The 20,826-nt window shown below is 39.6% G+C and overlaps 2 protein-coding genes across 2 annotated transcripts; one reads left to right on the top strand and one right to left on the bottom strand.

Moving 5' to 3' along the window:
• Positions 1-10,940: 10,940 nt before the first annotated feature.
• Positions 10,941-12,617, bottom strand: LOC108668108. Its single transcript, XM_018155253.2, has 3 exons — positions 12,439-12,617; positions 11,795-11,991; positions 10,941-11,586 (listed from the first exon to the last, which is right to left on the bottom strand). Exons 2-3 carry the CDS (start codon positions 11,959-11,961, stop codon positions 11,250-11,252), a joined length of 504 nt encoding a protein of 167 aa, XP_018010742.1. The 5' UTR covers positions 11,962-11,991; positions 12,439-12,617; the 3' UTR covers positions 10,941-11,249.
• Positions 12,618-12,637: 20 nt separating this feature from the next.
• LOC108668105 (zinc finger CCCH domain-containing protein 18) lies at positions 12,638-20,359 on the top strand. Its single transcript, XM_018155250.2, has 6 exons — positions 12,638-12,830; positions 16,697-16,901; positions 17,573-17,660; positions 18,129-18,326; positions 18,652-19,046; positions 19,348-20,359. The coding sequence occupies exons 1-6, from the start codon at positions 12,638-12,640 to the stop codon at positions 20,357-20,359; spliced, it is 2,091 nt and encodes a 696-aa protein (XP_018010739.2).
• Positions 20,360-20,826: the final 467 nt, after the last annotated feature.

Below are 20,826 nucleotides of genomic sequence, written 5' to 3'. Positions count from 1 at the left end.
TAATGGGAACTTATACCTACACTGACAGCAGTGTTACTTGAGGGGAACTGAAACCTATGCTGATGGCAGGATGACCTAATTAAAGGCAGGGGGTAACTTGAAGAGGAATTGACACCTGAGCATTGCTTCAGACCGTCGATGACTGAGCAAGACTGTCCTTTGCGCATCCTTAGCCCGGAATTTCAACTTCCATGTCATAACATAACATAACATAGTGATGTCGGCGCTGCAGTGTAGGCCTGATGTGGCCTGTTGCCGATTCTTTTCCTTTTCGTGCCTTGTTCATTGATCTAAAATCGTGTCATTTGACCGGATCTTTTCATGACTGACGATAGTTTGAAGTAGCTACTAGACTTCCACCGGGTTCGATAAGGAGCTAGGCATTTCAAATCTGAACGTATATTTTTCCATAGCTTTATCTAGTCTGTTCTTGAACGCGTTCATACTTCTGTCTCTTATACACATCTAGATGTGTATAAGAGACAGCCGCAGCACACCCGAGAACAATGGCCCACAGCTCAAATTCGGTTACATCCATCCTCATTGACGTCTAGGTGGCAACTAGTGTTCAAAGCGCGCGGTCTCAAAACTACCGAGTACAAAAGTAGTGTGAACGGTTGTGCGCGGTGAGGCACTGCAGCAAACGACTCAAAGCGCATGTCGTTGCCACTAGTGTAAACGGGCCTTTAAAGGAACTCAATACCGCGCTGCTAGCATTCCCACGTCTTACACTAGCAATGTCATGAATCACGAAAATGTAGCCAGCTTGAAACGTGCATGACTATATAAGCCTATGATATATATTCTATAATGCAGATCATCCGGCTGTTCGTTTGCCTCAATGCTGCCATGCCCTAATCCGCTCACCCAATGTAGGAAAACCTACTGGCTAGGAACATGACTGATTAAACTCGAACTCACTGCTCGTGCACGGGATTTTCTTATCAATTTATTAAATTTGACGATCCTTCTTCTTTAATACACTTATTTTCCTGAAAAAAAGCTGTTAGAATATCATCAATACAAAATATTTTACCGAAATAAAGTTTATATCTAAAGATACTTGCCCAAGGTTATTTAGATAGCAAATTTTAAAATGTGCTGAGGCGAGAATTAAATTATAGGCTACTACGCCAGGCTAATTTCCTGTGGGCTGATTGATCTAATTCAATGAATGTGATCTGTCTGGTGGTTTGCGGCTGATAATGTAACGGTCAAAAAGTTTTATAGGCTACTACGTTCTTGAGGGAAGGGATCATGATAGTCCATTCGAAGCACGGCAGTGGTGGTCTCCGACAGGCGTCCCCCATGCGTGATGATGAATTTCACGATCACAGCGGATGCTCAGCTTGTAGCAGCTGAGCTGGCACGACACTTTGCGAATGTTAATAACGGACGTCATTACTCTAATCCTTACCGTGCGACCAGAGCCAGGCATGAACAGCAGCCTATGGACTTCAGAACAGATCGCATTCTTCCATATAATTACAAAATATCGTACCTGGAATTATACAGTATATTACATTATAATAAGAAGAACACTAGCCCCAGACCAGATGGAATCCGCTACAAAGTGCTGAGGAAGATGCATCCGACTGCGGTCATGGCCCTCCTTGCTATCTAAAATAAAATTTGGTAGTCCCACGCATTTCCATCGCAATGGCGGATAGCCACAGTGATGGCCTTCCTCAAACCTAATAACCCGCCCCTAGAGCTATCCAGCTATCGCCCCATCGCCTTGACCAGTTGTGTGAGGAAAATACTAGAGAGAATTGTCAACAACCGACTTGTACAATGTCTAGAAAGCCAAAATCTTATCTTCCCTTTACAACATGGCTTTCGACCTCTCAATGGCACTACGGAAGCAGTTGTGCGACTCCAAAACCATATCATTAAAGCAAAGCTGAAGGAAAACACACCATTTATGTATTTTTTTACATGCAGAAGGCTTTCGATTCAACCTGGCATCACGGAATAGTGCAGTTCATCCATCAAGCAAGGATTAGAGGAAACTCAGCTGCACGCTCTTATTTATGGCGATTTGTAGAGATCAATCAGCACACAATGAGTACGACGCTGTTTTGATATCCTAGGAATAGTAATCTGTGTGTCAGATTTGTTTACAAAGTACGGTAGACCGTAGCTGCGGCGTCTCAAAAGGCATTGACGTTACTTCAGCTCAGGGTACAACAATAACAATACATGAAATAAAAATACAATCACAGTTGGTACTAAACTAAGATAGAATCTTCAAGCCAAAAATTAAATCCTGTTTAATGTGCAGTGTGCACTCTCCGTTCACAAATCACAATCATGGTCCCCTTCAGAACTGCACCGAGGCGCACCCTGCACAGGAAGAGAGACGAATTGACAGAGCTTTTCAGCTCCACCAGAAGGAAAATTTTTTATTTTGGTCGATACATGATGAATTTGTCAACAGATTTTTAATGACAAATACACACACTAAAGATATTGAAAATTTTTCAACATTATTTTCTTATGCATACAACAGTTCTCTCAACTTGACACGGAATTTTACTCTCAATCTTGGGGAGGAATATATTATTTAGGGTAATCTTATTACGTGGCCGTAAATGTCTACTCCATGACTTAGTCGCAACAGCCGGTAGACAGAGACGTTACGATTGTCAACATCTCCGGTAAAAATGTTCAACCGAGCGGCTCTCCTGGTTTGCCAAAAGTAAGTGTCTTGCTTTATTGGATGCTATCATGATTTGTTGCAGCACTTTGATGCGTTCCGTTTTTCTGGAAAAAAATTATGCCTTTAGAGCATTCATAGTAGTCAAGAAATGAATTATTATATTTCTTCAAATGAAATTGTGTGTGTTTGAAAATTGAATGTCACCAGATCAACTGTAGAAAATTTCACTTTCTGAGCTACAAATTGATATTTTCTGACAATCATGGTGGAATGATTCTTCCCAGTTTCTCAGTATTGCATAGCTTACCCATATCCAATTTGATGCAAAAGCCTTTTTAAGGGGAGCGTCTGGGGTAAAATTTATCTCGGCTATTCACAGACGGATCACTCTGAAACTTGGTACACATATGTAAAACAGAATTCTAAGACATTTTTGTTCATGTGAATTTTTCAAAAAAATGAAAGAAAACGTGAAATTATTAGAAAACGGCCAAAAAAGGGGGTACTGTTACTACTGTAGAAATCTATCTCCTCCTAGGATTTTCAAGCTACAACATCGAGACACATATCATTCGATGCGTAAAAACCATATCTAAAACATAACATGAGGGTTTTTAGGATTTCTCATTTTTGTGGGTGTGGCCGTGTGGGAGCATTTTTCGTAAATTTTTTGAAAATTTTTTGATTTTCCCCCCCACCACCCTCCCTTTTGCGGAATAAAATCCAAACTATAACGAAATTAGAAAAACGCCCGTGTTACGTTCTAGATAATTTTGTTGCGCATCGAATGGTATATGTCTCATTGTTGTAGCTTAAAAACTCTAGGAGGAGATAGGTTTGCAGTGACAATAAGTTAACTTTTCAGTAGAGCCCGTCAAAGTCCCGCGCGCATCGGAATAGGCACTCAATGTAGCAAGGATACAAAACTAAACGTTACTGCAGTCTGCAGCTTGATTCCAGTCAAGGATGGTGGGAGCGACGACACGCAACCCCTCCCGTACAACTGCAGGCGGGTTACTGAAGCACATCGTATGTGGACTAGCTATTTATGCATGCTACCGGGAATTATCGCCCACCTAAAATGTGAAAGAACTCCCCCGACCCCCCCCTTTTGCAAGCTGTCGTGAACGCATAAATCAACGTACAGAGATGATTTTGGTACCGTTGGATAGAGCAGAATGTCAGCTTTAAGATGAGACTAAAAACCGGAAAAGCCAAAATTCAAAATTTTACCCCAGACGCTCCCCTTAACTGAAAAGCCTGAAAAGGCAACCATTGTAAATTTTGTACTAGCTAGCTAATCTCTAAACAGTTTTTATGTTAAACATGCAAACTGGAAAATTGGATAGAAGCTACTCTTGAATTGAACATATAGGCCCATAAATATGGTCTATTTCACTTGTTCAAATGGCTCTCCAATTTTATTCAGCTAGAAATAAGATTTAAACCACCTAAATTTACCCATGATTTTTAAAATTTGCAAGTGAAACAATTGTTTTTATGCATGTTTATAGGCCTGATTGGAAATTTAAGGTAATGATCAGGAGTACTGCATTTCGAAATTCTCACGGAATTACACCGAACTGCCATTGCACGGATTTTGTTAGAGATCTTGAACATTCTCACGGAATTGCTATGTTTTCATGATTCATCATTTAAAAGACCAACATCTCAATTTTGTTTAAAAAATATTACTCATTACGTTGCCTTAATCCTTGAGCGTAGAAAATAAACACCTATATTGTTTTAGTGCACTGAATTACTGCATCCATCGCACCTTCTTCCACAGTTCCACTCCACAGTGCACGCTAACAGTTCCGTCTCCTACGATGCGGTCATGAGCAGCTACTTTATATAATGCAGTAGCAACTCTAATACTATGTGATGTTTCTTACTAAAAACTGATTCAAGAAACAAAGGTAAACATTTTAATCATACAATAATAAAGACGAAAATCATAGTGGCAAAGCAGAGAGTTTTTTACACTCTTCCTCAAGTTCATTTTTGAGTCCTATAAGTAGACCAGTAAAGTATCCTGGGTACCAGCATCATCATACATAAGAAATTGGTTTAAATATTGGGTAAATGAGGAAATTAAAAATGAACTGATTCTAAAAAATCTCTGGTTTGTCACTATGACGAAAATCATTAACCAACTGCAAATTAGTTGATCATACATATGATGTATTATTACAGTACATGGTGGCAGGCAATTATTGTGAGTACTTATCGGTCCACTGCCGTGCGTCGTTCTTAACCCTTCGCAAGGCCCCATGCCCTTGGCCCTTGGGCCCCTCTTGCAAGTTGTAATGGTCTAAACTCAACAGTTCGACCCCATCCCCATGGTCTTATCACAACTCCCTTTAGAAATATGTGGAGTTTCGAAATTGATAGTAATAAATCAATAAATATTTGAACTGGGAAATTCCTTAGTTACTTAGCTACGTTGGTTCCACAATGATATCAATGACGTAAAAAATTACAATGACATCAGTTACGAACTTAAGCCTCAGCCATGATTCTAGCTTTGCCAAGTCCTTACACTCTTACCTCGTAATTCATGATGTTAGAACTTCGATATTCAAATGTTGAATATCTGTCAAGTGTCAATATCACAATCAAAATTATTTCACAATCAGAAATATGTTATAATATCACAATCAAAAATATTATTCACAAATAACCATCCAATGTTGGTTCTTGCGACCGATTTTTGCATCCAGTTGCTTATAATGAAAATAAAATTGTTTAAGCAAGTATTTCTTGCATTAGAGATACTTCAAAGTTTGTTAATGTTAACAGCATTATAATCGATGCAGAAACGTACATTTTTTATATAGATATTAAAAATTTAGGCTCTTTGACTCATATAATATGGCCCTATGGGTCTAGGATTTCAAATGGATGCATGTGTTAAAATTCAAATAAGGCCCGCCCACGGCCAGTGTCAGCTCAGCTGACGAACAGCCCCTTTCTTCAGAAGCAAGAAAGCTTTTGCCGGGTAAGGTTGTGTTAGTCGATCGGTTCAAAATGACATAAGACCAGGTTCTTTTGAATAACCTATAGAATTGCACCATGTTACAGTATTTTTACGACATACAGCATGAGTATTAACATATTATCAACATATTGAAAAATAAGGATTACATATTAATATAGGCAAAAAGTATCACAATGTTTTTGGTTATGTTGAAAACGCAACATAATAGATAAATAGAATGTTGCCACAGCAAGTGCTCATTATCGTCTCGGACAAATTTATGTCCGGACTCGCGCCCGGCGTCTCATTACCTGGGGGAGAGATCTGCAGAGCCAAACGTTTTGAAAGCCCTGAATCCTGAGATAATTACTACAGTTTCTGTGCTTCTGGAATTAAAGATTTTCAGCGCGTTATTAGTTCATATCTAGTCTGGAAAAATCTACTCTCCGGGCCGCGACTGGAATTCTGGAGCCGTGAATTAAGGAATTTTCAAGCCGTAAGTCTATTTCACAAGCCGTGGAAAACCATTATTGAACCGCGAAATTAGTTCAGTAGTGGAGTACGATAGGAGCGTGGTTACGTGGTACTAATCCGCGGACCTTATCAATCAGTAAAGCCCGGGATACAGTTGCTAGAATAATTTTTTCTTACAACCAGTGGAAAAACGAAAAAGACACATCTGTAGACAACTTTAACAGCATTACTTATGAAGGCTAGCTCTACCTAGGCTTTTTTTTTTCCCCAGTGAAGATGACTAAACATCGTATGCCTGTACAGAACTAAATGGCTTGAACAGAACCACATTGAATGTTTTTACATTTTGGCAACATTTCGAATAATTTTAGAACTAAAAAATTTGTTGCATAAAGTTTTTTAATGAATAGCTTAGGATGTGTTGTATTACTCAAGGCAAAAGTTTGTTCCGAGACGAGAAACGTAAAAATTCCAGTTTTTACACATAACGTAAAATCTCCAAACTGACTTCTTTAGCGTAAACGTTAACTGATTATTATTTACAGATAGTTAAACCAACAATACTTTTTAGTGAAACCTGCTTATTATTCTAATACCATTGTATGAAATATTCAAAAAGGTTTACGAATGCTAAGCAAACTAAACGTGCATTCAGCCAACGATAAAAGAAATATTGACCAAACGTGAGTAGCACGCAAATTAATTCTAATTGTAGTATTGCGCATAACAATATCAATCAAGCTGGTATTAAGGAACGAAGAGATTACGAAAGATTACTACATCGCATCACAATCTTCCCCCTTAAAGTATAGACTGCAATACAGCCCAGTGATGGGTGTCTGGAGTGGTCACTGCTTCACATACATAAAAATGCAAATGGCTGCCCAAAATGTTGCAAGTGACAGCGCATCTCAAATGAAGTGGAAGCCGATTACCAATGCATTGCTCGTGCACTTGTCTTATATGATTTACCTAGAATCATCAGTATGCAAGAGAAATGCATACTTGACTGGTTCATTTTTGAGCCTTTGTAGAACCTTGCTCACTTCTGAGAAGGGAGACTTGTTCTTGGTGTCCGTACGAATCGAGGGGGAAGAAGGAGTTATTCCCAGGAGAAAATTTCCATCCAGCATCAAGTTGGCAACTGTCTCCATGGTTGCAGGGCACCTGTAGGGTTCGGGGTAGCACCAATCTATAATACTCTGCAATTCCAATGTCTCGTTTGACATAGTACTTCCTTTCCGCTGGGTATCCACAACGGAGTAGAAGGACTCAACCACAGCTTCACACCCACCCATGGACACAGCCACATCAAAAGCAGTGCAGAGTTCCTGTCCGACCCTTTCAAACACCTGCAAGACATGTTTAGTTTGTTGCAGTGAGACGATTTCTTTGGGTGTAAAACTATACTACTTATGTGGCTTCGCTTATAATTAATAAATATCAAGAACTGTATTTCTTAATATGATATTTGTTGGTGACAAAATTACATTCTCTCAACCTGGCACTCTTCTTTTTATCCACGTAGAAAGATTGCAAAAAGGACGTTTCATCGAAGACGCTTGAATGAGAAACGCCATTTGAAAATTTGAACTCTTACTTCTCCTCTGTTGAGCAACGCGACATTTTCACCAGCTGGCAGGATACTTCTGGGAGCTCGGGAAACCAGGTGTTGAGGGAGAAACCCGATTTACCCCATACACAATCGTAGATGAAATTGCAATACACGAAGTAAATTTCATTCGAAAGCTTAGGGTCAAAGTTGAGATTTTCTTCAGACTGCCTTTTTTGTACCTGAAATTGTTGATAGCTTTTAATAATCTAAATGTTCTTTTGCAACCAAGTTTTTACATAGGAAGAAAAATTTAAAACGGCTACCAATATTTTTGATTAAATAGGCTCATATCCCTTCTAGTGAATTAGTAAGGTTTATATTACACTATGAATTGATTTCTCAAAGTAAGTGGAGCTGTATCAAATTATAACAACTTAAACGTTAAGTAAGAAGTCTAGCTGAAATTGATATACAAGTTCATCAGCTCACCAATCATTAACAACTATATAAATTTGTTAAAAAGTGCAAACAGTTGTAGCATTATTAGGTTTACACATAGAAACAATAAGTTATACAAAAAAGTATTCACATCACAGACTTGGGAGAGGGAGCAAACAAAGCTGAAGAAGGTATGAAAAGATGTGGCTCCTCCAAGCTTGAATTTATTGCCTTGGTCCAGCTTTGGTCGCCCACCAGGCCCAGCTCGACTGCCGGTCAAACGCTCCAGAACACGCCGCGGATTCATGCACTCGTCAAGAAGGTGGGCTACAGGGTTTGAGCAATCTTGATAACTGGATAAAAATTTTAAAAAATATTAAAGACAAACATTTTAAAGTGAAACATATAATTTTACCAATCCTTGCGGTTATGTATTTATTGATTCACTGTTATGCAAATGCAGATAAAAATAATATAGGTACTTATAATTTTTGTAAAATAAATTGCAATAATGAGGGAGCCTTAATTATTGTCAAAATCAAACTCACCGCTTTCGTAGAGCTAATTTCAAATTGTTGCAAAGCTCTGCCACTTCATGGAGATACTCTTCAGGGTCATACAGCACCCACTCTACGCCGTCCGACTTGCTGCGTCGGGGATTTGGCCGTGTTAGCCAGCCTTCTAGAAGGTCAAGACCAAAGAACGTCCGCCTGCATAGTTCTTCCGAGTGTTTTCGGGTGTTCGGAAATAAGTGAACAGGAAGGCGGGAGAGATCAGCTAACGTTTTGAGCTGTTCGAGTTCGTCACTGATGCGGTCCAATCGCCCCAAAGTGTCTCAAATCCACGAAACCGAATTCCAGATGTACTGTTCGACGCGTTGGCATCGTTCCATCAAGTCTTTGAGGGGTATCAATATGTCCAGGATCATTACCAGTTCCACTGCAAAATCTTGTCCACGAATTTTAAACTTAACAGCATCTACCGGGCTTGCTGTCGCTTGATTCTGTATGAAGACTCGAACAAGTGGCTTGTAGCTCTTGTAGAGCAAGTCAAGAACCGCGACTGAAAAGCTGAAGAATCTGGAATGTCCACGAGTCAGTAGATGCCAATATTTCGTTTCGTACACCGAGTTGCTATAAACAGTATTTAGGTATAGAGGAACTTGTGTGACTGTTTCAAATCTAAATCAATTAAGCGTTGCCAAAAATGTATAATTACGTATTTCAGTTACATGTAAAGAATTTAGTCAGAGTTTTTTTAGATTGGTATATTTGAATATACTGGTGCCAGTTCTAAAGTAATATTCTTAGCATAAAACTATAACAATTCAACAATAATTTCTTACCTTGTGGCTACAAGACGAGAAGCTAAAGTGGCCTTCGAATCCCCCCCGATTGAGCTTGCTATGTATTCCGAGTAGCCACGTCCAGCAGCGAACATGTCAGCGAAAAGCAACCAATACCGGTACTCAAATTACAACGCTGCAAGGAAATATGGAAATAAACCAGCACTACAAGACAAGATATGCACAAGTCGTGCCGAAATCGCGGAACTGCCGATTCTATGGAATCGGCAGCCAGTTTACCAAATCTGTAGAAAAGCATTTCATTGCCGATTAAAAACATCGGACGTTAGAGTCAAGAGTTAGAACATAAATCTAGTTTGAGTTCGAAATGGTTAGGTCTACTTCCTTTAAATTTAAATTAAAAAAAAAGAACTTGGCTGACTGACCTAACCCCAGATTCCTGTAATAACAAAATGCTGATTCTACAGATTGGCAAACTGTCAGCCGATTCCATGGAATTGGCAATTTTGCGATTTCGGCACGACACACATGCAAAGCGTTACTACACTGGCAACTTGAGGCTAATTCACGGAGTAGGCCCATTAATTCAACGTTCACTTCCTTTTAATTTAGCAACGGAATATCAAATTAAGAAGCATTGAGTCGATCATCAGTCCAAACTTACTTCGTGGAACTCTTAACTTGATTGTAATAGCAAATTTATTGTATTGCATGCAATTTTAAAATTATGTTTTTTGGTACCAATACTTTTCCTCTTGACTTTACTGTTGAAGCAGAGCACAAATAAAGAGAGGAGGAGGTCAGAGGATAAGAATTACTAGTAAACCTAATTTCGTTGCTTTGTGTTGTATTTATATGAAGATATTTTCATTTAAGCTGATTTTTTTGTGGCAAATTTGGAAACGATTAATGATAAAGATAATTGTCAAACAGCCTTTTTCTAGTTGAATCAATGCCAATGCAACAACCTGAAGCAATAAAATAAGTAATTCTTTATTCCATGTTAGTATTAAGACTTCAAAATTTTTAAACTAAAAAATTGAGGTACATAGAAAAAAATTGATAACGAAGATAGGACTGTGGATAGGTCAAAGCTGACTAAGACAAAAGATTGAGAGATTAATACAAAACACTACTCGCGCTTCGGAGCTAAAATACGCTTAAAAGCAAAATTTTTACTCAATTCCAAGTGAAAGTTTCCCAGTAGTGTAACAAATGAACAGTATTACCAGTATGAGAAGAGAGGGATTCTTCTGATATGAGACAAAACTCTTTTATAGTATTAATGACTTGAGTGGCTAGCTCTTCAGCTGTTCCTCCAGCAAGTTCATCACCAATTGAATGCTCCCCAGTACAAGAGTAAACCTTAGGTGCTCCTATTGGTACAGCTTTCTTCACACCATCGGGGTTTACGATTAACATGATAGCATGATTGGTTTCTCGCCCGGGTGTGCTCTTGTCACATGCACTAGCAAAATGAGGAGGGAATCCAGTACTCACGAGTGAGGTACTCAGGTAAGCATGCATACCTAGGCGACACTGACCAAGTAAAGCTTCGCAAAGAGGCTTCACTTGTTTGCTGCAAGTTTAGAGATTTTACTCGTATATTATTATTTCGAATACTTTCCACTACTTCAAATGATATTTTCTTAGATGAAATGCATTTAGCTCAAAAACACATCTTATGATTGAAATAATGGTTCACGAAAAAAGGGGCCTAAAATGTTACTTCAATAATTATATATTTATTAAGGTTGGAGAAAACACTGCTTAGTTATAAATAAGCTGAATTTTGAATGCTGCAAAATGATTTCCTAAGCAAAAAGAATATTGCTTACCGAGAATGCTGGAGTGTCCCCACATCCACACCGAGACCCGCTAGGAGTGCTATGATATTCTCATAGTTCACTCCTGCCGACTTCATCTTGATGCATGCCAAGGCTGCAGACACATGAGAGACCGCAACTTTCTGTACTCGGCTTTGCTCCTCCGTTTTATTCTTAAAATCAAGAACAGCTTGAATGTGAGCGTCGCCACTTGATGATGCACCGAGAAGATGGTCGACAATTTTTCGACGGATGCTATAGAATTTTCTGCGCTGAGTTTCCGAGGACAAAAGTTCAGTCGACTCAACACGGAAGCCACGGCAGAATTCCCTTGAAGATTCCATTCTGAAAAGAATATAACGGCACAATCGCACAAGTATTGGCAATCGAACTGCTAAAACGGAGCAAGAAAACAGAGCATGCGCATTCTAAAGGGAAATAGAAGTAGCTAGTAAAATTCAATTTCATTTTAAGCATAGTGAAATTTTTCAATTTAATTCCCATGTAAAAAAATTAAATTATATGACTACCGTGCAAATTAATTCAAACTCACACTCTGCCATGGTCAAATTTCCCCTGCAATCCAAATGCAGCCCTGCATACACTGCAATACACTTTGCAGCTTGCTCCCTCTCCCTCTTCGATTATGATGGATGAATTCTGGCTAATAGCAAGTAAAGATGTGCATGACTTAAGAGTAGCCACATTTCTAGCCGTCATCAAATAAGACTCCGTCGCTAAACTCTGACTCTGTGAAATGAGAGATACAAAATTAGCGAATTACTGCTCGACACTTCAGCAGAAGCTATTGAACTTTTCCTAAGGAAGAAGTGCAAATTAGCACTTTAAATATCAGCAACACATTATTTGCGATCTTATTACGATTGATACTCTCACCTGTACTACTTACGCGCGAGAACAACATGTCCGACTTTTTTCGCACACATATGTCATGAACACGACAGTTTGTTTATGAAAATATTGTATATATTATAAATATATAACTTACTAAAATTTATTTATCTGATTAGTTATGATCTCAACGTCACATTATTCCATCGCATTCAGCTACTCAAACTGAATATCACTCAAATACAAATTGAGGAAAATCTTGGTAATTACAAAATGCAACCAGAAAAATCTCGCTAGAAATTAACAAAATAAAGGAAGAGAAATATTTCTAACACCAGAACTGACCTTTTCTTTGGATGAAACACAACAGCAAGCGCTTGATGTGGGTTTTTCGATTATTTTCTCACCAAGAGAGTCAATACGTTGAAAGATAGCCTCCAAAATTGAGTCCGACTTAGATACATCTTCAACGAGCAAAGATTTGGTCTTGCCAGGTATTTTAACGAATGACTCGAGAGTGTTAGGTCTTCATGAGACTGATGCAATGGGCCCAGTCATGGAAGAAAGCTGTGGAGACCGCGGCGAGCTGGTGCGTGGAGACCGCGGCGAGCATGTGCGTGGAGACCGAGCCAAGCGGGCGCGTGGAGACCGCGGCGAGCGGGTGCGTGGAGACCGCGGCGAGCGGGTGCGTGGAGACAGCGGCGAGCGGGCGCGAGGCTCAAGTGAATGGTCGCACGGTAAGTGAAGAGCAGGAATGTTATCTATTTTTCGTTTTTTAGTGTTCAGAGGTGAGTCACAAAAAACAATCGATTTTGTCCACTGATAGTCAGGTTCTCCTTTGTGTTGCTCTTGGGCATGCCGTTCGCAATAACTTCGTGTCTTTCGAGCGAGCAGGTGGCCGCACTCAAGACATACATATTCTTTTCGTTTCTGCTTTTTTATGTCACTGGCCTGGTTGCCTGCTTTCTTCGATGCAGACTCTCCTCCGCCTCCTAATACCTTCTTCCAAGCCCGCTTCTGTTCTTCAAGCGTCTGCCGAAGTTAAACAATAATGAGTGAATACGGTACTCTGAACAACTCAAGTATCATTATGAATGCAGGCTCTCCTGAACACTTAACCGTAGTTCTCTAAATTTTGGATGTACGTCCATGCTCTACTGTACTATTTCTTACATATCAAATTCACTATAATATAGTTCAGTGACTATTCAAATCCTCGGTTCTATATCTTTGATATGGAAACAAAGTCGAACAAGTTAAATTATTTCTTAAAAGTTGACTAAGTTGAAAACAATATATTTTTCATTAATTTAATCGATTTATTTAGCTTAAAATGTTCAATGACTTTGGTACGGATTGATTATTTCATTGATTGAATTAGCGTACGATGTTCAATGCCATTAGGTAATCCAAGTATGGAAACTCCTGTGTCATGACGCCTGGAGAGAGATAGAATATTTTAATTTCATGAAGCAAATGTCCAAAGATCAATAAAAGTAGTTTAATTGATAAAATTAGTTTGTTTAATCACCTGCATACGAGAAGATGAGAGTTGGGTTGGCAGGCTTGCCATTGAAGGGCCGGCCTCGGGGTCATCGGCCAAGCAGTCGGCAATAGAGCTGCTTGTACCCTTGGGCACACTCATTTGGGAACCTAAAATCGTAGGCCTGTATCCGGTACTGCAGTTCGTAATGTATTAGAAATCAAAAATAATTTATCCGGGAAGGAGGATCCAAGCAATCAAAGAATCAAATTTTCCCGAAACCCCTTATTCCGAACCCAGTTTCGATTTACATGCATACCTAATCCTGTTATAATATACTCTTAGTATAAAACTCGCATTTAACTCCAAAATTGCATTAGAACACAATACAAGTTTTTCTTTTTTCGATAAAACTTACAAAATATCCTCGACACTGTAACTCTACAACTACAAGTATCGTGAATACGAGCACGATCAGAACTTCATCAATTCCAACAGTGCAATGCTAATTGTGTTACTTCAGTCACAAAATCAACTGCGGCTTTAGGGTAGGTACTAAGGGTAGTCGGCGGCTTCGATTTCATCGAAGTTCGACCTAACGATTTTGCAATCAGCACTCGTCTCAGGATGACGTGTGTGTTTGACCTAAACATTTGAGCGCAGAATATATCTGGTTCACTGTTCGATAGGTTTCTATCAAATTCCAAAATGAACAATAAAAAATCGTATTAAAATAATTGAAAATAGCAGAGGCTGAAAATTAAAACTATACTACACTAGTCTGACTAGAGCTAACAAACAGCTTTCAACTTTCAAGTGTCATTGCTTCCAGGTTCCAGCCTTCCATTTCCATGGACGGACAGAAAAAGGTTAGTAAGGTGCTGGATTTAGTCGGCAGCTCGGGCTTGAACTAAGACTAAGTTAGAACTAAAGAACTTTAGTCGGCACTCAGCTTAATGTGGCAAACGTTTTCAGTCAATATTACGCAAGTTACCAGGTACAGTAAAGCGTAATCATACATACAAGGCGTAGTCTTGTATCAAGTTGTATGATTACGTATGAAATTTGACGCTGATCTACGTTCTGTATTAAAACCAAAGTCCAAACTAATTATGGCCATAGAATGACAGGAATACTCACAGTTGTATAAATACCGCACAGTCTTGATTAAATTTAGAAGTCGTGCAAACTAGGGCAGGAGTCGTCCTTCAATAACCACACGTGGCAAGAACATGAGCTCAACTAATTCGCTGCCGGCTGCCGTTGCCCGCGGCGCAGCATTACGATTGAGTATTGACGACGCTTTAAAATACTTCATGTTATTTCATAGCCGGCAACTCCCTCTGTCGGTCGTTCCGAGAGGTTGCCCCACACGTCACCCACTGAGGAGCCGCGAGATTTTTAATTTAATGAATTTCCGTGACTATGGAGCCGCGAGATTTCATATACACTGAAAAAAGGGGGCTCGCCAGCCGCGAAATTTCCGAAAGAAGTAGACATTTTCCCCACTAGCATCCAGTGCCGTAAGCTTGCTTGAGTGTATCCAGTGTAAGCTTACAGATACAGAAAAATGCTATATGGCTGCTGATATGAAGCTTGTAGTGGACAAGGTTGTTGTAAATGCTCAATGGCTTGTTCATGGATACGGTAATATTGCATCAATAATACGATAATGTCACATCAATAATACGGTGATTAATGTAATGGCAATATCATATCAATATAGGAAAAACAAGTAAAAATCACAGAAAATGTCATTTATTCTACCTCTACATCATCTACAGTGAAAGAGGACTTCAGAGTACTGAGTCTGTTAGTAATAAATGAGTACGCTCTGCATGCTTCAAATATTTTAAAATGAAGTTTTATTCCCAGTGCCCCGAGTAGCCCCGTTCGACGGGGCTACTCGGGACACTTTTTTGCTTCTGGCACCTTATGAATAGCATATGGAATTTTTTGAAGATGCCATTCGATAGCCCTCGCAAATAGCTATAAAACGAGCTTAAACTTGTTAATGAAATGTTTCATTGTAAGAAGTTATTAACAAAAAACTCTCAAAACCGTCCCAAGTAGCCCCGGTTAACGGTATATGACATTCTATGCACAATTTTGTGATGACCGATGATGCACTAATTTTTCGATAAGTGAAATTTTTTTTGCTGAGCAAGGTAAATGTAATCAATATTCTTTGTTTTCAATGGATTTTTTTGTAACTGGAGCCTTTGCTAACTGAGGTTCTACAGTAAATGCGTTTTTGGGGGTGTCCCGAATAGCCCCAGGGGGTGTCCCAAGTAGCCCCGCCGTGCGGAAATGGCCGCCATTTTTTGAGGTATGTAAATTCCGCAAATAAAGTTTTCATGCTGACACTTGTCTGCCACTTTTTTCTAAGCAAAATTTTTTAATACGGCAAATATTTTTTTTACTACAGACCTTGGCAGAAGTAACTTTTCAAATATCCTTTTTCAACATTTTTTTCAGGAATTTTTCAAAGCTAGTAAATGTACCAGTAGTATTTTTGAACTTCCTTTATACTACATAGATAGGAAAAATGTTGACATTTACGCCACTATATTTAGTTTTGCAATATTCCAATTAGTTTTACTACTAAAACAGTTTTACACCGTGTCGGACTGTCCCGAGTTACCCCGCCCATCCCGAGTAGACCCGATTGACGGTACTGCGTATATTTCTGTAAGCATAGTGACTGGTTACAAAATTCTTCAACTGCAATTTGCTCCTTCAATACGCAGAATTTAAAATAATCCATCTGACTAAACAGATATTAAAATGGTTCATACTTTCTTGTAATGGATTAAAAATTTTGAATATTTGCACATAGACTAAATAAAGTTAGATAAGAGACTCTTGAGCTTTGATCACTTTTCTACTATTTTCAGGGATACTTGTACAACTATTATATTATAAAGATGTATTAGTAATAATGTTAAAATTGAAATTACTGAGATCATCAATTGTCTAATAAAATCAGGCCCATCATGGATATGGAAGTGAGCAGCAGTGATGCCTATGATAGCAGCCAAAGCAATAGTGGCATCAGAAGGCCTGAGCAAACTACCCGCAGCCAATCTATCTCTCACCTTACCAATGGTCTTGTGGTAGAAATGAGTGGCAGTAACTACAGCAATGATGGTACTTCATCTGATGCTGGATTATCAAATAGTGTTGATAATAACACTCACTGCGCTGGTGAAGATGAGGGTTGTGGTGGCAAGTTGAAGAGGTCCTGCAGTGCCCCAATGATCAATCAGCTATTACCTGGTGCTAAAATATCAGCACCTCAATGTAATGCTGCTACTGTGACCAGGTGAGTGCTTTTTATAGTGCATTTGTTCCTTGATGACTAGTAAAAAATAATGAACTTTATGTATCCTAGCATATATAGGTATATGTGTATTTATATATTATAATATTAGTGTTTATTCATGCATATATATTAGTGTTTCTGTTACTTCTTTAAAACAATAGCCTCATTAGACCCCAGAATCAATGCTTAGTAGAAACATTTTTTCATGTTGTTGTAGTTATGCATTAAATAGATTCGTTTTTAGATTCTCATTTATACTCCTCAGTATAATTATCAATTCTTCGTGAAATTCAATAAGAAGGAGGAGGCTATAAACAGATGCATTTTGTAAAATTAAAATGGCTACCTATGTAATGAATAACAATAAAATTGAAAATAGGCTGATTAACAAAAAAATTGGATCTAAGAATTGCAAATCTAAAAGCTGTAAATGAATTTCACAGAAAATTATTTTGGTACTGTCAAAAAGAGCAAATCATATTAGTTTCTGACAGGCCTTCTTCCTGAATACATCTTATTTTAGATTATGAAACTTCATCATAGTATAAATGTTCACATATTTATTTATTTACTCAAGAAGTATGTCTGTGTAATTTCTGTCTAATATCAAACTGCCACTTATTTTACCCGCACCAGCGCCAACATGCTTATTCAAATTAACTGTTCCACAGCCGACCAGAGACTTCTTCAGACTCCAGTGCTTCAGCCCAGTCAAGAGCTCGTCGTTTCAGCGCATCTTTTGGCCCCGTTTCACCACATGTGAGGTTTTTGCTAGGACAAAATGGCAACACTTACAATTGATGTGTTCAATTTTTCCTTTTTTTAATTCGTTCAAATGCAGTTGAGATCATCTGTTGCAGTTCAGATCATCTTTTGCAGTTCAGATAGCAATATGTGATATGTCTCACTCGATTTCTCTCTAGTCTGAATGCATCATAAATGAGCACTTCTATTCGCAGCAGAATACATGCTTGCAGCAGAATACATGCTTGCAGCAGAATACATGCTTACAGCAGAATACATGCTTGCAGCAGAATACATGCTTTCTCTTATANGAATACATGCTTACAGCAGAATACGTGCTTACAGCAGAATACGTGCTTGCAGCAGAATACATGCTTACAGCAGAATACGTGCTTACAGCAGAATACATGCTTACAGCAGAATACATGCTTACAGCAGAATACATGCTTACAGCAGAATAACCAGTATTTATTTGGTGTGCAGTCACCCCTGGGAGGCAGCAGCACTGCGAGCGTGCCTGCTAGCAACAGTGGACGGTCGTGTAGCCGCATGAGAGTGTGCCAGCTGAGAGAGGAGGAGGGCATGGACGTGGTCAACAGGGAGGTGGCGCACGAGAGGGAGGTCCAGTCAAGTCTTCAGATGGCCCGCACGCTATCACAGTCCTGTGAAGATCTTGTCATCGTGAGTCTCGTTGATAATCTCTTCAATTTTTCTAATCTATCTCAGGTTTTACTGGTATATGCTCCTTTCCTGTGTTAAATTATCTAACTATTTGGTATTGATTAAATTGGTTAACAAACTTCACTTGAAGTGTATTAGTCATTTATTTTATTCTCAAATCATATTTACAAATACTGACTGAACCAATTTGAGCTTGGTAATACAATTTTTATGTTTAGATAAAAATCTCTGATCTAGACTCGTCCGCCATGTCATGCTTTATTAGTTGCTGATGCTTCAAATTATGATGTCGTATATTCTGCTAATTTCTCTGTTCATTGAACAGGATGACGATCCCCGTAAACGAGAGTCCCGCATCCGTACTCTGGACTACTCAGACCCCTTGCACCTGAACATTGGATTCGCTGCGGCGTCCTTATCATCTGCCACGTCCCCTTGCCCTGGAGGCTCCGCGTCTCCCACACGCCCTGGGCGCCAGTGCTTCTCACCGTCCCTGCAGCAGTGCGTGCGCAACTCGCCCTTCACTCCGTCGCCCTCGAAGCGCCCACAACCCTTCATGGCGCGACGGAGTTTGTCACCTATAACACCGCGTTCGTCACCCCTGCGGACGGTGAAGAGGAAATGCGAGAGCGGCGGCGAGGAGTTCGCTACGCCCAGCAAGAGGCTGTCTGTTGGAAGCGGCGGGGAAGGCGGGGGACTTCTCATGACACAGCCCCACCGGTCTGTTTCTTGTCTGCGTGGATCTTGGATACTTTGGTTTATTATTCTATGTTGACATGATAGCTCGTACACAATAATGAGGATTTTGTGTCTAATCATTTCAGTAGCTTTAGGCGAGTAATTTTTTCTATGAAGTAGGTATCTTTTTAGTCTGAGTATTCTTGGATAATAACTGATATCTCGATGGTGTCTTGTCAACAACATTATTACAATTTATCAAGCTAAGTCAAGAAATGCGCGTGCTACCAAGTTTGCAACTTTGTTACTCGTATTTAACGTAATTTCTTTCATGACTTCTCAGATCTGAAGGCGGTGGTCTACGTCTCGGATCTGCGTTTGGTCCTTCGTCAGCTACAGTTCCTCCAAATTTCTCCGGTTCTTTTTCATCTTTCAAGCAGTTCCTTCCGGCAAGCTCGCCAGGGAGCTCCTTGAATGCGTTTTCTCCACAAAGCGATGCCAGTACATCCAATATCGAAACTACTTGTCACTTTAGCGGACATTATAGGAATGAAAATACTGATCTTAAAAGTAATTCTGAAAATAATGTACCTTTTAGTCCATTCCATGTTGGGGTATCTGAGTCACAACAATCGTTTCCTAATTTCGGCAGCTCTGCAAAACCTCCATCTCACGTTTCAACTATGTTTGCAGGCAATAATTTGGTTAAGAATCCATTCAGTGTAACATCATCCTCCCATTCCAGCAACAATCAATTTATAGGACAGAGTGCGAATGGCGGACGGCCTCTGAGTAATCCATTCCTCCATGCTGGCAACAGCCCGCGACGCAACGGCGGTTTTCAGTGCATCCCCTCTGACCAGAACCGCTGTTCAGATAACAGCAATCCGTTCATGAGAACAAGTTCGGCTCCACGGATATCAAATATACCATCGACGGGCAGCGCTCCAGCCAGTGCTGGCTCCTCGCCAGGCTCTCAACACCCACATCTGTTTCGACCCGTGAGTCCTGCTGCTGTCAATGCTGCGGCAGTTGGTACTGTGACGGACGCTCCTGTAGCAGCGGCTCCCATACGTCCCATATCAGTGGACGAGATGATGACCGAGGATAATAATCTAGCGCTACCTACGCAACAAGTACCAATGGATCACCAAGTTCAATCTAACGAACAGAACCAGACTCCCCACCACCTAGCGTTACTACGGAGCAACTGCCCTGGATCTTCTGACGTCAATGTTGTCCAAGCCAGTGAATCGGAAAGTCACAGTCGGATTAGTTTAGACTCGAACAAATCATTTCAGGAAATGGATTTGTCTGAAGATGTAGTTCAGACTTCTACTGGGATGCTTCATTAGTTTAAATTTCTTGAAGATTATTAGTGGTTACAGGTTTTCTGGTGTGCTTGTCTCCCCTGTTTTTGTATGTCATATTATCTTTTGATTCCAGTGGTATTGTCGTTTATCGAAGAATCACGTCAACTATCGACATTATAATTGTTCGACTCTATATTTTTTAAGGACTCTGTTGCGTGTAATCAGAAATCTTTTCCATCGGAGCAGTGAGCTCTAAGACTGCGAAGTAAAGCTTTTTCGAGGCAAATGTATGGAAGCTTTATTGCGCATCATCAATCATGTTTTAAACAATCTTGAGGATTACACGGTCAATGTTTACTATGTAAATTTGAAATTAATCGGAATAGTCACATTTGGTGACAGGTGTCCTAAGGCTTGTGTCCTAATTATTAGTTGAAAATATCTTTTTGATACCGTGGTTACTCTTGAATGTTGTTACTCTTGAATGTTGTAAAATGTTCAGCTTCTGT

Source organism: Hyalella azteca, unplaced genomic scaffold (assembly GCF_000764305.2).
Source record: "Hyalella azteca isolate HAZT.00-mixed unplaced genomic scaffold, Hazt_2.0.2 contig13953, whole genome shotgun sequence".
Lineage (NCBI taxonomy): Eukaryota > Metazoa > Arthropoda > Malacostraca > Amphipoda > Hyalellidae > Hyalella > Hyalella azteca.
Note: the sequence above shows the minus strand (reverse complement) of the source record. Positions and strands in the feature narration are given on the sequence as shown.